At 42.9% G+C, this 17,030-nt stretch overlaps 1 protein-coding gene across 3 annotated transcripts; it reads left to right on the forward strand.

Annotated features, from left to right (window-relative positions):
- The first annotated feature begins 1,049 nt into the window (after nt 1-1,049).
- TTC21B (tetratricopeptide repeat domain 21B) lies at nt 1,050-15,511 on the forward strand. 3 transcript variants are annotated; one of them, XM_061557130.1, is made up of 29 exons: nt 1,050-1,124; nt 2,169-2,298; nt 2,868-2,978; nt 3,101-3,267; nt 3,365-3,487; nt 3,588-3,745; nt 3,839-3,923; nt 4,078-4,176; nt 4,265-4,457; nt 4,545-4,642; nt 4,803-5,003; nt 5,233-5,362; nt 5,559-5,716; nt 5,841-6,065; nt 6,384-6,622; nt 7,122-7,194; nt 7,297-7,407; nt 7,592-7,730; nt 8,201-8,307; nt 9,579-9,767; nt 10,716-10,826; nt 11,086-11,167; nt 11,292-11,442; nt 11,560-11,721; nt 11,983-12,181; nt 12,717-12,941; nt 13,239-13,359; nt 13,462-13,529; nt 13,717-15,511. In XM_061557130.1, exons 1-29 carry the CDS (start codon nt 1,098-1,100, stop codon nt 13,792-13,794), a joined length of 3,960 nt encoding a protein of 1,319 aa, XP_061413114.1. In that variant the 5' UTR covers nt 1,050-1,097; the 3' UTR covers nt 13,795-15,511. The 3 variants fall into 3 exon arrangements, with proteins under 3 accessions (XP_061413114.1, XP_061413115.1, XP_061413116.1); XM_061557131.1 differs by lacking the exon at nt 1,050-1,124 and adding an exon at nt 1,143-1,162 and having other exon boundaries at nt 13,717-15,510; XM_061557132.1 differs by lacking the exon at nt 1,050-1,124 and adding an exon at nt 1,666-1,686 and having other exon boundaries at nt 13,717-15,510.
- The last annotated feature ends 1,519 nt before the right edge of the window (nt 15,512-17,030 follow it).

Genomic DNA, 17,030 nt, shown 5'->3' on the forward strand with positions numbered 1-17,030 from the left:
AAAGGTCTAGGGCCGGCTCTGCATCGTGGTCCCAGGCGGCAGTGATACGTGGATGGACCACCGTGGAAGGGTTTCGGTTTTTTGGGGGGACTCATCACCAACCCCAGCAGAACGCCACGTGCGGCCGTGACACGGTCGGGATGGGGAGTCGATCCCAGAGGAATCGGTTCCTGATTCCGCGTACGTCAAATTTCGGAATAGTTTCTTGTTTTTCGCAGGGAATGGCTTTTTAAGAAATATTCGGAAACGGAATATATTCTGGAATTGGAATCGATTGTGGAATCGGCTATTCCCTCGGTGGTGGAGACGTGTGCGTGTGGGAAGAAATCACGGACGATCCGTTCCCAACAATCAAAATATGTATTAATGGAGATAGGGGCCGGCCATAAATTACGTCACGCACCTGGGGGGGGGGGGGGGGTTCAGACAATTGTGACGATGTGTGACGAGGGGGGGGGGAGAAATGTGACGTCACATCAAAATGCGCAACTTTAAATAAATATAGACAACACGTTCCACTTAATTAAATAGACTTTTAAATAAATGTTTTCTCCTACATCAGAGTGCAGCGCCGCATTAAATACGCACTACAATGACAATAGTTTAAAGCGATTTGAAGCATCTTTTTTTTTTGGGGGGGGGGGGGCAGATCTTTGTGACGTCATATTTGAGAGGGGGGGGGTCTGACTTATTGTGACGCCGCGTGACGAGGGGCGGGATCAAAACTCGTCCAAAATCGCGTGACGTAATTTATGGACGGCCCCTTACCACACACACATACTCGTGGCACAACGTGCAAACAAACATGCTGTGATTGTATATGCATCGCCTTTGAAACTGATCGCCCTGCGCCAGAGAAGGACGGCAACCTTCTGCATGGCCGGCAGTGGTTTTTGTTTTCAGACCCGCAGACAAGTGACGTCGAACCAGGACCTCTGTGACGTCATCGCGGAGCAGGGGGTTCTCGTGACGTCGTTTGCGGGGCGGGGCTAATGCCCGACGTCGCCGCGGAGACAGGGGGGGGGGCGGGGGGGCGGCCGTTGCCACGGCGACAGTCGACGCTAGGGAAGTGACGTCACGTCGGTTGAAGGCGCGCGATGGCGGACGAGGATGAGAACGCCGTGGTGAGGAGAGAGACACAGAGAGAGAGAGCGGGCCCGAGGTTGTTTGATATTTGCGATGGCGAGGGTGGTGGTGGTGGGTGGGGGAGCACACACGCGCGCGCCACGACTGATGGTCGGTGCGCCTTCATATTGCGCGGAAGGGAGCAGGCGCCGCGGCTTGGCGTTTTGATTCGGTCACGCGCCCCTTGTTGCTGCTGCTGCTGCTGCTCTCCCTTGGTTACGGTCGCCATGGCGACGGGATGACGCGTCACGCGCCCCTTGTTGCTGCTGCTGCTGCTGCTCTCCCTTGGTTACGGTCGCCATGGCGACGGGATGACGCGTCACGCGCCCCTTGTTGTTGCTGCTGCTGCTGCTCTCCCTTGGTTACGGTCGCCATGGCGACGGGATGACGAGTCACGCGGACCGCGTGGCTTCATTCGAAATTGCCACTTACAATCTTCAAAACTGCCCGAAAATGTATATTTGTCACGCGGTCATTTAATGTCGAAACGTCATCGACCGACTTTGGCAAAATGTGTAATAAATATATAGCCGCAAATTTTCTGGACTTGGACTATACGTGGTAACCTATCGTGTTTTTTTAAATTGTTTTTGTTGTAACGTTCTGACCCGCCTCTACAGGATATCTGTGCAAAAGAGCTGTAAAGCTCATCGGATTGCTCCTGTATAAATAAATATTCAGATTCTGAACCGTTATCGCATAATGCGGAAACTTAGTAGGAGCCTCCCGATATAGATAGTCATGTTTACTCAGGCTTTCTTTGATAAACAATCGTATTCCATCGTGCAAGCATCTTGGCCGCACTAATCAGGTACTAGAGGAGAATAATGTTGATCTAGCAACACTTTCTAGCTTTAGAATTGAGATGTGAGCGTAAATATGTGGCCCACATATTTGGGTGGTCCACATAATTACAATCCCATTTCAGCCCTCGCGAAGGAAAATGTTCCCCACCCCTCACTTAAAGGAAGATGCGACCCAAAGTTCTAAACGGTGGCACTTCCAGCTCTCACGGGTCCCATTGGGGCCACATATCATTACAGGCGCTGCTGAGCCACTACTGCCGGGAGCGTTTGGCCCGACATGTGCAGACCGCAGCTGGCGAGGCCATCAAGAAGTACGGAGCGGACCCCGTGTTTACCTTTTTCCGCGCACTTGGAATGCTCATGGAAGGTGCTGTGTGGACTTAATTTCGAATATTCATGAGTGGTGGGACTTGCTGACTGGGTTACTACATATGCTGGTCGTTCACCAGCATTAATTCAAGCAAGCTTGACTCTGCTGATGTAGATACCATTTGTTGTAGATACCAGTCCGGAGTTTGCTTGAACTGAATCATTGCTCCTAAAATTATGCACTCCCAAAAGGCCAGTGGGCCAATGGGTTATTGATTTGTTTTAATGTAAGAGCCAGATGTATGAAGTAAACATTGTATTCTTATGAGTATATATTTTGTTGTTATAAAACCAGAGGTTGAATTTGTCCTGAATTTTTATCACCAAAAAATGTTACAATGCTTATTTTATGCATTGAGCTTACACTGCATTCCAGAAATACCTGACTGATCAATGCCAAAATAATTATGGAGATATGCAGTATATAACAGATAGGTATACATTATGTATTATTTTATAATCCTGAACTATATTAACCAAATACATTTTCCTACATTTATTTGCAAGAATATGGACGTGGTAATTGATTTTTATAGACCATTGTTTTCTTGTCTATTATCACTGCAGAACGTATTCCAGAGGCAATTAGGGAACTTGAAGCAAGCAAAACCAAACAGGATGTGTCACTTTGCTCCATTATTGCCCTCATTTATGCCCACAAGAAAAGCTCCACAGTCGGTAAGAACTGCAAAATGTACAGTAATTTGTACATTGTGAACAAACACATTAATGAGATATCTTGTGACGTGCACTTAAACGATGAGCATTTTTATGACATGTCACATGGCTGTTAATGGCAGACCGTGAAGCAGTACAAGAACTGGAGGCGAAGTTAAAAGAGGACCGCAAGACTGCCGGAGAGAAATCTCTTTATTTCGGCGCGTTGTTTCTGTGGCTCATTGGTCGCCATGAAAAAGCCAGAGAATACATCGATCGAATGATCAAAATATCCAGCGATGCCAAGAAGGTGAGCCACGTGAAGTTTATAAATACTTTGATTTGTTTGAACATTGAGGTACTTTGTACATCATTATACAGTATTAAAAGCCATTATTGTGCTACAGGGCTTAATACTGAAAGGATGGATTGACCTGACTTGTGGAAAGGATGTTTTTATGAAGAAATCCATAAAATACATAGATGAAGGACTGCAGCAAGGCAAAGATGCATTTGCTCTGATGGGAAAGGTGGGTCTGTGCATTACACTCATGTTAAACAGTTAACGTGCCAGTATTTAACGTGTAACATTAATCATTGGCTCTGATTTTCTACAATGTTTTTTTTAAGGCAAAATACTTTGAATTGAAGCACAACTACTCTGGTGCTTTGGAGGTAATAAACCAAGCCATAGTGGCTTTTCCTAGCTTCCTGCCAGCCCTGGTAGAGAAGATGAGGTTGCAACTGGCCCTACAGGACTGGGAGCAGACACTGGAGACTGGCCAGAGGTATCGTAAATATTAAATGTTTAAAACATATCATTGTGCACTCTTCAGTGTAATTATTGCACAGTTCACACTTTCGTTTCACTATATTTAAAGGATTTTGCAGAAAGACAGTCATTCCCTTGAAGCCCTCCAGATGCAGATTCTACACGCCCTCTGCAGGGAAGGAGATTCTACAGTGGTAAGTGTAATTTGAACCACAAAACCACATGGCAATTAACATATACCTAATAAAACGTGTTGTGAAATGCAACATTATTTAATGTAATGCATTGTAATGTAAATTCAAATACAGTATATAACATTTCCTTCATTTGTTTTCATTCTATCTGTAGGCTGCGGCAAGAATTGGTGACTTGATAAATGCTTTGGATCGATTTGAGCCCAGCAATCCTGGCCTATGTCACCGCTTGGCTCTGGTCTTCAGCAGAGTGGTGAGTCTACTCTTTTTGGTGGATATGTACATTTTTATCTTGTTCTCTTTTAACAAATTACAATCATTGATATTGATTTTTTTTTCAGAGCGGACGGAACAAGCTTGTTTTACAGCAGACATATGCCCTGGTTGAAAGAGCATTTCATATAACCCCTCATGATGCAGAAATTGCCATAGAGCTTGGAAACCAGCTTATAATGCAGAGGAATTTTCAGGAGGCAATGAAGCATTACAGGCATGGGATGAGCCTGGATGAAACTAGTATCACAGCTCTGATGGGTATGTCATCTTGCTGTGCATTTCAATTTTGAAAAAAAATATTTCTTGCATTCACGAGTACTCACTGCTTATTTTATTAATTTGTAGGTATTATCAAATGCCAGCTTTTTGAGGGCCGTCTTGATGATGCTGAACAACAACTGGAACTCCTTAAAGAAATACAAGAGAGCATTGGAAAATCGGGTGTAAGCATTTCCATCAAGTCCAAATCAAAGCATTGCAATATTATGTCATGGAATACAACGTCTGCTTTTGAAAAGTGTTTTGATCTTGTCTTGAGTATCATAAATATATATTTGTAGGAGAGATCCTTTCTTGAATTTTGAGTCATTGCTCTTTTGACAGGAGCTCTCCTACCTGCGAGCAGTACTTGCTGTGAGGAGGCAAAAGGGCCTTGATGAAACACTTGCTCTCCTGGATGATGCTGTGGACACCCACTTTGTGGCCCTCACTGGAATTCCACTAGGAATGCTGTACTTTGAAAAGCTTAATCCTGACTTTATATTAGAAATTGTCAAGGAGTACCTGACGTTCTGCCCTACACAGGTAATACAATTATTCTTGCAGCTGCTGCTGCTTCCATCGTTTTGTGGTTATGAAACTTTAGATGTATGCAACATATAGTTCAATTCATAAAAATAATTGTATTAAAATTACAACCCAAATTCAAATTTGCCTTGATGGTCAGTGAGGCTTTCTTAGGGCTAGTGATTTTGTGAGTACATGTTACTTATATATGTATCAATTGGTAATGTGGTGGATTACTGTGTTGCAGCCTGGGGCACCTGGACAGGCCCTACCTCCTGTGCTGAAGCAATGTGTTACCTTATTGGAAACAATAGTAAAGGTTGCTCCAGGAGTGATGGAAGGACTCTACCTAATGGCTCGAACAAAGTACATCTCAGGTATTCATTCCTCTACGCTTAATGGGGCTCAGGTTCAGACATATTTTAATTGAGATAATTGTCCTTTGACCACGAGTATCAGGACTTGAACAGTATACAATGCACTACCTTTAAATACTTGCAAGACATTGGTTTAGAACAGAGTATACCTCGTAAATGAAATTGGATTGTAATGTGTCGTTTGTGTTGTGTTTAGGAGACATTGATGCAGCACAAGGAAGTCTACAGCATTGCTTAGAAAAGAGCCCCTCTTACTCGGATGCTCACCTGCTTATGGCTCAGATTTACCTGTCACAGAAAAACTATAAGCAGAGCTCACAGTCCCTGGAGCTGGCCCTCAGCCATAGCTTTGAGGTCTGCTTGGAATTTCATTTTAACTATATATCCTTAAATGTTTTGCGAGAATGATTTTGCTCTCTACATGTTCTCCAAGAGTTATGAACTGGACTGGCAACTAATACAATGTTGGTCTTCTCAGATACGAGATCATCCTCTTTACCACTTGATCAAAGCCAGAGTGTTGAAGGAGACGGGTGATGTACCTGATGCTCTCCGAACGCTAAAGTTGGCCATGAGTTTGCCTGGCATGAAGCAGCGATCTGGGGCCACGAAATCTAAAGGGAAAGTCCCAGACATCAACACGACGGATCGAGTATCGGTGTTTCTCGAGCTCGCAGATGCTCTCCGCTTGAATGGTGAACAGGTACCGTGTGTGACAATCATAAATAGTTATCATTCCTCATCAGGTATTTCAGTGGTTGCCCACTGCGTAACTCAAGTTTCTAATTAGCTGTTATAAAGGACTTTAATATGCTATGCAGTTAGTGTTGGCCTAATTCTAGATGATATGTTTATCCTGGAAAAAAAATAGAAAATATTGACCTATTCCTGCAGATTTTTTCGACTGTGTTAAAAGTGGCTATGATTGAATATTACTACACATCAAAGTGCGCTATGGTGTGCAATTGATGAATCTATCGCTCACTCTTTTTTTAACTACCGTGTTGTGCACTTTTCTCAGCACGAAGCTGCAAAGGTGATGCAGGATGCCATTAACGAGTTTTCTGGGACACCGGAGGAGGTGCGTGTGGTCATCTCCAATGCGGAGCTGGCACTCGGCCGTGGTGACGTCGAAAGCACGCTCAGCGTTCTACGCGGCATCTCACCTGAGCAGCCATACTACATACAAGCCAAGGAGAAGATGGCCCATGTTTACCTGCACCACCGCAAGGACAAGAATCTCTATGCTGCCTGCTATCGGTATGATGCCTGCTTGTTGTTTACAAACAATAACGTTGATTTTGTTGTATCAAAATGCGATTTAGAAAATTACGTTTAAAAACATTAACGAGAATCCCAGCATGCTATGGATGTCAAGTTAGCATAACAATGTTTGCGCATATTTTGCACTCAAACTCTCTGCTACTAGCTTAAACTGCATGAGATCGATGCAGTTTTTAATTGAGGCAGTAGAAAAACAAGTGCAATGTCACAATCATTGCCTTCTGCTTTAATTTTTGCTGGAGGGACTTATTCAGCACATCCTTTGGGCAACAAACACCAAATCCAAGTCTTTGTCTAGCTAAAGAGGCATTGATGTAGTGCTTAATGTGAAATATGTCATACATTTTTATATGCCAAGACCTGTTTTAGCCATAACCAAGAGGGGAATTACATTATAGGACAACCCTGTGTTGCCATGTTTAGCCATTGAGAAGCTACAAATGCTGATGAACATGATGTGTGGTCTCATTGCTAGGGAGCTGGTGGAAAAGCTACCAGGCCCTCATACTTTCATTCTGTTGGGTGATGCCTACATGAACATTCAAGAGGTAATTGTATGTGTGGAGAGCTCTGTGCATCTATACTATTAAATGTGTCAATGGTTCATATTTTTTCGTAACTATGCTTCATCTCATGTGTGGTATCACCAGCCAGAGAAGGCGATTGACGTGTATGAGCAGGCCATGAAGAAGAACCCTCGTGATGGAGTTCTGGCCAGTAAAATTGGCCAAGCCCTCGTTCGCACTCACAACTATGGCAAGGTGCGTCAGAATTTCACCACTTACTGCAATCTTTGACAATGAGCTTACGTTGACTCACAAATGTTTAAAGTCACAAAGGCCACAGTCGTAAAACTGCATGACAAAAGTTCCAAATTAAAATACATGTACACGTGATGGAAGTTGATGCTTGAACTAAAAATCTATTTGAACGTGGAATGTCCAGGCCATCAGCTACTACGAGGCAGCACTGAAGAGTGGGCAGCAGAACCTATTGCGCTATGACCTGGCCGAACTGCTGCTTATGTTGCGTCAGTATGACAAGGCGGAAAAGGTTCTGAGGCAGGCACTGGATCACCATCCTGGTAAATTCTAGATTTGAAGCTTTCGTGACTGCAAGGATTCATATTCTTAGGTTTTTTCGGTAAAGTCACGTAGGTAAAAAATTTAAATTAATAAAAGTAAAATAAAAATTAAATAAAAAGTAAAATAAAAATAAAAATCACGACGTTTCGGAGGCAACACAAGCTTCCGTTTTCAGGTGGAACCGTCACAGCATGATAGCTGTATTTACTTTTATTAATTTTAAATTTTTATCCTGGTAAATGGTCTTCCTGTATCATGTACAGACACAAATTAACACCAGTCCATATTATACATTAACATAACCATGCTGGCTTTCATGCAGAATAATATGACATGATGGAAATACCTTAAAGTTGGAATATTGTCAATGTATACATTAGTATTGTGTGACAGTAGCAAATAATGTGATGTGCATGAATCGTAATCGGTTCGTTTTTTAGTTAAATAACTGTTGTGTTTTTGGCTTCAGTTAATGACCTACAGACATTAATGGAAGACACCAAGTATCTGGTTCAGCTGGCCAAAGTCCACAGTAAGACAGGAAAGACTGATGATGCTGTGCTAGCATTAACCAAGGTAAGAACATAACATGTATTAAATCCATATTGCTTGTAGCCTAAGATACAGTTGCAGCTTAGTTTTTATATTCGTTCGTTTCTTAATCCGATTCCTGACGAGGGTCGTGGCATCAGCATGTTGAGTAGGGCGGTCCACACCTCCTTTCCCTGGTGACAGACTCCAGCTCTTCCTGGGGAATTCCTAGGTGTTCCCAGTCCAGCTGAGCGACATGGTCCCGCCAGCGTATCCTGGGCCGGCCCCAGGGTCTTCGCCCAGAGGGACATTCCCGGTAGAGTTCCAGGGGGAGTCTACTGGGGAGCATCCTTACCAGGTGCCCAAACCACCTCAACTCGTTCCTCTCGATCTGGAGGAGCAGCGGCTCGACTCTGAGGCTCTCCCGGATTACCAAACTCCCTCACCCAATCACGGAGAGTGAGCCCAGAAACCCTGTGGAGAAACCTCATTTCGGCCCCTTGTACCTGCGATTTCATCTTTTCGGTCATTACCCAAAGCTCTTGACCATAGGTCAGGGTGGGTATGAAGATCGACCTGTAAACCGAGAGCTTTGTTCGAGAACTCAGCTCCCGCTTCGCTACCACAGAATAGTACAGTCCCCGCAGGTTGAAAACAATACAGGCTCTGCTCAAATAAATAGTATTTACTTGGGTTGCCGTGATATATATTTTCAAGATAAAATAGGATGTAAAATATTGCAATATAATGATTATCCCGATATAATTACTCCATGACTTTCCAATGAGGGAAACATTTTTATTCGATTATTTGTGTGCTTTGCTGTAATTCTAATATTAATAAAGATTCCTTTGAATGCAGTTTCCTAACACAAGTCTAAGTTGTTTATAATTACTACAATCTGGAATGCTTATTACACACATGCTGTTAGTTATATTAAAAAAACTATAATTAAATTACCAGTGAAAATTACGTCATATAATCGGCGTGTATTGAATTACACTGGAAAACATTTTACAAAGCATTAATTTAGTGGATAGTAGCTATTTATTAACACCTTAAGTTAATGAGTTTGTTTTTCACTCATATTTAGCTAGAAAGTAAAATATTTACAAAAAAATGTCGATCAACAATTATCATGATATAATTATATTTTGCAAAACAGACAAGATGATTATCACTAATATTTTGTATGCTATATCGTAATTTTGCCATATTGCGGCAATCCTAGTTTTTACCAAATGCATGCAAGAGGTTGGCAGCTTCAGTAAAGAGTGGTTGCTCAATTGTGTGCATTGACCTGTCTGTGTATGCAGGCCCGAGAGGTGCAGGCACGTATCCTCAAGCGTGTGCAGGTGGAGCAACCAGACCTCGTGCCAGCGCAGAAGCAGCTAGCAGCTCAAATATGTTCCCAACTTGCTGAACAAGCCATCGATCAGCGCGAGCATGACAAGGCTGCTAAATTCTACCGGGAGGCTCTGGTCTACTGTGAGAATGACAGTAAGGTACTGCCTGACTCTTAGGTGCCTGGGACAAATCACTTCATCATGTTTGCATTTTATATCAAGTTAGTCTTTACAGGATTCAATACTTTTCACTGTTTTGCCATTGTTGTAAATTTACCTGGGTGCTGTAAAATAGCCAAGCTGTGTATGACGTACTCCTTCAGAAGTTCCCTGGTTCTTGTGCTCTATCAGGGCAGTCACATGGCCCAGTGGTGACGCGTTCGCCATTTGTAGAATGTTGTGGTTCTATTCCAGCAGGCCACCCTGGTTAATACCACGAGTGTATTAACTGTAAAAAATGTGCTGTCTGCATTTACAGTGGATGTCTAGGATTCCATAATTTAATTCTAAAAGAGTAGACCATTGTGTTCCAGCGGCATGGTCCAATTTTGCCAACCTTAAAAAAATTACCCACAAATTACTCATTTAGGGTTACACATAACAATCATATCCACCTACTGGCAGACTGATGCCCACTTGCAGACCAATGCTGCGTTACCTGAGACATTTCAATATGTTGTGCGTGCAATATAAATGTACTTCCAGTAGTCCCTTGGTTAACGTTTTTAATCCGTTGCACAAAAACTACTGCTAACCGAAATAACTGTTAATCGAATTGAAAAATACATAAAAATCACTTAGTCTGCAAGATAGTTGTTCACACTGCCAAAACAGAAATCGTAATGTAAACAAAGCCAGTCGAGGTGTAAACGCTCATAAATGGGCGTTGCTGATTGGCTAAGGCATGCTCAGCCCCTCTCGAGCGCTCGGATTTGCTGAAATTGGCGCCTGCGTGCAAAATGTAAACATACCATTAATCAAAATTTTTACGTTAGTTGAAACCATGGGGTCCTATGGGAGGCGAAACGTTAACCGAAAAATCGTTAACAGATGTCACTGTTAACAGAGGGACTACTGTCTTACTATTTAACGATATTTTTGTTGCAGGTTATACTGGAACTGGCTCGGATATACATGGCTCAGGACAATCTGGATGTTTGCCAGCAGCAATGTGCCACCATCTTGAGGAATGATGTAGATAATGATGATGCCACAATGGTAACTGTTTATTTTTTATTCCTGAAACAAACCCGTTGATTTTCCTGGGAGGCACTCTTAACTATGATCTCTGCACAGTATTGTTATAGATTGTGATGTCCTGGATAGGGCACCAAGAAGGTATATTGGAGCACAGTTACACTCGGAATTTTATGACCCACATGTTTGGTAAACACTGCCTCACCATACATTAAGTTATATTGCAATTATGAATAATTTAACCGATTATTTATTCTTTTACACGAATGTAATGTTGCAGATGATGGCCGATCTTCTATTCAGGAAACATGACTATGAGCAGGCCATCTTCCATTTCCAGCAGCTTATTGAGCGAAAACCAGGTTTGTTTGATTTCTGTTGGCTGTAGTGCACTCATGAAATGTCACTTTTAATTTCATAGTCTACCTTAATTTGCACTTTTGGTTAAGAGTCTCGTGTTTTTTATGTTCATATGGAAAACAACAGAGAATTTTGGTGCTCTGGCACGAATGATTGAACTGCTGAGAAGAGCTGGAACACCGGGGGAGGCACCCAGGTTTCTGATGCTAGCAGAGAAGAATGGCAGCCAGAGACCCCTGGACCCTGGTTACAATTACTGCAAAGGATTGTATCTCTGGTAGGCCTGTTTCCACGTAATACTTAATTGTAGTTTTAATGCTGAAATGTGTTCCTTCAAATGCAGGTTTCATGAAAATAGAAAGGATAACACATTGTTCAAAATGTGTATGTGCAGGTACACTGGAGAACCCAATGACGCTCTGAAGCATTTCAACAAAGCTCGCAAGGACAGTGACTGGGGGCAGAAAGCCATCTACAACATGATTGAGATCTGCCTGAACCCAGACAATGATATTGTTGGAGGGGAGGTGTTTGAAAACCTTGATGGAAATGTGAGGTGAGTGATAAAATCATTTGTGAAATACAAAAAAACACTCTTAAAGGACTACATTGGACATGGTGTCCAAGCTCCAACTAGAAATACATTGTGACCAACATGATTAACATTGCCTTATATCGTATAGAGTAGTTTAAGTAGTTAAATCAGCTTCACAGTGGTGTTCTGCACTGTACTATTTTAGGAAATGAAATGGATCTAAGATGACAGATCATGTTAAATGTTGCTCCTACATTTTATTATTGCAATGGTTTGCTACAGTTCATCACAACGGGAACGGCAGGAGTCGGAGCAGATGGCGGTGCGCACGGCAGAGAAGCTGCTACAGGAGCTTCGTCCCCGGAGCACCCAGGATGCATTGCGAGTGCGCATCTTGGAGAACCACTGCCTCATGGCCACGCGGCAGAAGGCCAGTGTGGAGAAGGCCCTCAACGCCTTCACTGACATAGCAAGCACAGAGGTACATTGTGACCTGGATAGAGAGAACACACAAATACTGGGTAAACAGTTCATCTGTTTACCGTTTGTATGTCCAGGTCCCAGTTGGGAAAATATACATTTTCATGTCTTACCTGTTCAATTTGGGTGTTTAATGATGAGTCACTGGCCCATCAGTTTGGTTAATTGTTACCACGAGGTTGCAATTTTATTCAAAAATATTTTCTGTTTAGTATTGGTTTATATTATTTCCTCTAATTTCGTTCAAGTTTGTATGATTGACTTCATTAACCTACGTGTAACTTTAGCTAAATTTGCATATAATTCCATTTTTTTCAATTCTCGTACGCGTGATTCAAAAAACGTATCATAAGCGTAACAATAGATTTAAATCACCGAGTTACATGCCTATTGTTTGGCTCTGGTGCCCTATCATGTATACGTCCAACACTAATACATAACCCAAGCCCTAGCTCTCTCTCTGTACTCTTCTCATTAACGGTTGTTTGATAAAGTAGCTGAAAAGGTTGCAACGGTGCTTTGTATTTTGCCCGCAGAAGGAGCACGTACCTGCACTGCTGGGCATGGCCACGGCATTCATGATCCTCAAGCAGACGCCGCGCGCTCGCAATCACCTCAAGCGTGTGGGGAAGATGACCTGGAATCCTGAGGAAGCGGAGGAGTTTGAGCGCAGCTGGCTCCTCCTTGCAGACATCTACATCCAGGCCAGCAAATACGACATAGCTGGAGAGCTCCTGCGTCGCTGTCTGCAACACAACAAGGTGTGTAAGTGGTACCATTATGCGAGGCCAACAGAAGTTGTGATAGCCTTATACGCTCAATAAGCATGTCAAGGTACACCGGTGAAAGGTGTCATCTCAATGTCAGTGATGGTAATCTTCTTTTGATAGTGTTGTGTTGAAGTTTGAAATGCAAAAAAGTGAATGGGCATACATTACAAAATATGGAAATCTCTCCAAAATATTCATGAATAAAATTACGTATCTAAGCTTGCTCTGTCACATTTACTTTACATATTGATTTTAATTCAGCCATTTACTTCTTTTTTATTCCTTCAGTCCTGTAGCAAAGCGTATGAGTACATGGGCTTCATCATGGAAAAGGAACAATCCTACAAAGATGCAGCTTTAAACTATGAGCTGGCATGGAAATATACCAGTCAATCCAACCCCACCATTGGTGAGTTGATTTATAGAAGATGTCATTACATTTAATTTCTTTTATACATGCTATATGCTTTCAAAAATCATGATGGAGATGAATTTCATTTTCTATTAACAGGTTACAAGCTTGCTTTTAACTACCTCAAAGGAAAGCGGTATGTGGATGCAATTGATATTTGCCACAAGGTGAGTGAAAATGTAATTTTTGAGAATCCCTTTTTAAACTGCTTGACTTTGCTCTATGACTGAAAGTTGTGAAAACATGATTATGCCACCGTGCACTTCATTTTCATGTTCTTAAAAGGGTTTTATTTTGTGTGAATGTCATTTGTAAAACCCTATTTCTAGTAAACCACTCTGTTTGTATCTTTAGGTCCTGGGAGCTCATCCAGACTATCCGAAGATGCGAAAGGACATACTGGATAAAGCGAGAGCTTCCCTAAGAACATAACTTTCATTCGTACGTTTTTATGCACAGAATCATGTGTGTAAGGCTAATGAATTGTATACAACCTTGACTAGTTTATTACAACTGTAATGTATCTGTCATAGTTTGTTTTGCATATTGTGTGGCGTTTTTCATATAACTATCAATTGAGACCACCTATAAGTGCTTAATTCGGTTTTAAAAACTGGTCAGATTTATCTAAAATAAACAATTGGAGCCAAGCTTATGGGATTTTCCCTGAGGGTAACTGATCTCTGCTACATTCACAATGATTAGGAAAAATCTGGTGCTCCTAATTCACTTAAAGATTGTCATTTCTCCATCTGTTTTGGATTGAAATAAATTCTGCAGCCCTTGTGTTTATTTTGTGGTTGTATAATGATCACATTCATAATGTGTAGTGTAAGCGACTACTCCCTCTACAAGTTTGTACTTGCAGTATATTGAGAAATTCATATTATCTTGTGCTGTACTTACATCGTGTAACTGATATGTTTTGTTATTTTGTCTTGCCTATTTCAATAAAAGAGTGACACACCATTCACTGTCATAGTTAGGGATATTAAACGTCGTAATTTTCTTGCACTACCAGTAAAACATGTCAAATACCAGTTACCAGTTTTCTGCACATATAGATATGTCTAGCAACTAACAACACGTTTGTCTGTTTAACTGGGTGGTACAAAAGCACACCAGACTTGCAATCCAGAGAACGCCGCTTCAACTCCAGGTGTGCGGCAATTGAAACTGGCCAACATTCTTAAATCCTCCCGCTCTGGTCGGTATGGAACAGTGCGCCAAATACCCTCTAGAGCTCTGTCTCGTGGAAGCCCCTTTTCTGCCAGGACTTGTCTGAGTGAGCAAGCAATTGCAGGGTTTGCACCTTGACATCTTTAACTGAGAAGGGTGAATAAACCACGCAATGCCCGAGGCCGCCCGTTCCGATTGTATGTTCGCAGTGCCAATCAGTTCGCACCTCTGAGTAGCGCGGTTGGCTACGTATGGTGCGAAAGAAGTTCAACATATATAACAAAAAATTCCACTGTGAATGACTACCGGTTCTCGACTTTCAAAACCCGTAATTGATTCTGAAAACAGTTACCGAAAACGTAACATTCATTTCGTAAAATACATATACTTCCTATATATGGCATTGCACACTCATTCCATTTGTACATATTTTCATAATCATGTACACCCCTGATCCGCATGGTGAAATATAGATACCAATCTTCCATGACAACAAAGGCTTATGGAGGGCATCGACGCGTTGATTAACATAGAATTGTAAAATGAATGCAATATTACGTTAAACATAGCTTTACTGGTTCAATACGTGATATTTAACACATCAATCACGATAAAACAAGGTACGACTTGTTAAGTAGACAAAACCTATTGCGCTGTCTAGCATGTTGATTAACCAAAAAGGTGCAATAACCCAAACACTGCACCTAAATGTGGAAAAGCGTAACAGAGAAGGTTGCTACAGTTTGCGTTGAAAACCCACAGGCTCCGTTTCTGTGAGTTTCAAACTGCTGCCCACGACCACACAACTTGTGGAAACTCAAAATTTCCATATCCGATGGGTTACCTACACACGCATATTTTCTTGCAAATGTAAGAAGGGCAGTCAACACTTCAAACCACATTGACGCTCTTAAAAGCCACAATTCACGAATTATGTGAAGTACTGTTTAAGTCGGTGAATACTGTATATATATATAACGTGTGTATGTTTGGTGTCTGACTTTAAAAATAAAAGCCCGACCTCTTAAAATGCTGCGAGTAAAGATATTCTTATAATAAAAGGGGGTTTTCCCCTTTTTTCTGGCAACAAAACTGCAACCTTTTTACAAGGATTCATATGCATTGTCCTTGAAACTGATTGGTCCACACCAAGGGACGGCTTTCTTTTGAGCCTCGACCCAATTGGTACTCGACCAGAGGACGCCAAAAGGCGTACAGCTCAAAGACAATGTACTATCACAGTAATGAATTTTGAGTTTTGTTGCCAGAAAAAAGGGGAAAACCCCTATAAATATATTTTGGTACTGGCAAAGGAGGTCTAATGATATCATTCTTGTCAATCACGTCCTTGCCGTTGCTAGACTACCACGTTGCAAAGTCGACACTACAACGCACTTCGTAAAGCCACAGTATCTGGCTGTATGTGCACTTGTCACAGTCAACATGTCTTTCAAGGACCGCTATGACAGTCGCATCACCAGAACAATATGGGTTTGGTCTTCCCTTTGGCCGGTCACCCCTGGCTGCCAATCCAGCGCTTGGGTGGGTCGCCTGCTCTCCTCCATCCTGCACACTTATCCAACCCATTACACCTGCCAACATGCTTACCCTCTATAGTGCACGAGATTCCTGGTATTCTCTGCATCCACCAGTTTGTCGTTCGTGGCTGTATGCGAATATAATTATGGTAGTGACCGAGTGGCTTACTAATGTGCATTATTTTTATGTTCGAGAAGGGTCGTAAATGTGACGTTTGGCACGGTTTAGTCTACGCTTATAATGAGAAAAATCTAAAAACCAAAAAAGGGTCTAAAAATATCATAACCCGGAGGATAATTGGTCAAACCCAATATTGCAATGTTCTTAATTGCTTCACGCCTCGAGTGCTTGACAGCTAAAAACAAATTACGACCTCCACGTCATCCTTGAACCAAATACTTCGCTAAACCGAGAGAAAGCGAGCGATGGGTTGCTGTCCATAACACAAAAATCGTATAAAACAAATAGGGCAGGTAACACATTCCTGCGGAGGGAGCTGGTAGGAACGTTGGGTTGCTCGGTCAATGGCCAGGGTCAACGGCGGCGTGGTGTATTCCGCAAATATGCCCGACTGTAAGGGCGGGCACAAGCCGGTGTGAGTAGGTTAAACGTTGAGTTGTATAAGGGCACCACGGGGTGACCAGCCCCTCCCCACCCAGCCCCACCCCTCCCACCCCCCACCCAGCCCCACCCTCCCCACCCAGCCCTTCCACCACCCTCCCCTCCCCACCCAGCCCCTCCCTTCCCACCCTCCCCACCCAGCCCCACCCTCCCCACCCAGCCCCACCCTCCCCACCCAGCCCCACCCTCCCCACCCTCCCCACCCAGCCCCACCCTCCCCACCCTCCCCACCCAGCCCCACCCAGCCCTTCCCCACCCTCCCCTCCCCACCCAGCCTCTCCCCACCCAGCCCCTCCCCTCTCCACCCAGCCCCACCGCTCCCATTTTTT

This window comes from Lethenteron reissneri, chromosome 23 (genome assembly GCF_015708825.2).
Source record: "Lethenteron reissneri isolate LAM-NWPU_2019-01 chromosome 23, ASM1570882v1, whole genome shotgun sequence".
NCBI lineage: Eukaryota > Metazoa > Chordata > Hyperoartia > Petromyzontiformes > Petromyzontidae > Lethenteron > Lethenteron reissneri.

Excerpts from the sequence above, each read along its gene's own strand:
- TTC21B (XM_061557130.1), top strand. The coding sequence starts at position 1,098 with ATGGCGGACGAGGATGAGAACGCCGTG. Across the intron at positions 1,125-2,168 it reads ACGAGGATGAGAACGCCGTG|GCGCTGCTGAGCCACTACTG; the intron begins GTGAGGAGAGAG and ends ATATCATTACAG. Across the intron at positions 3,746-3,838 it reads ACACTGGAGACTGGCCAGAG|GATTTTGCAGAAAGACAGTC; the intron begins GTATCGTAAATA and ends CTATATTTAAAG.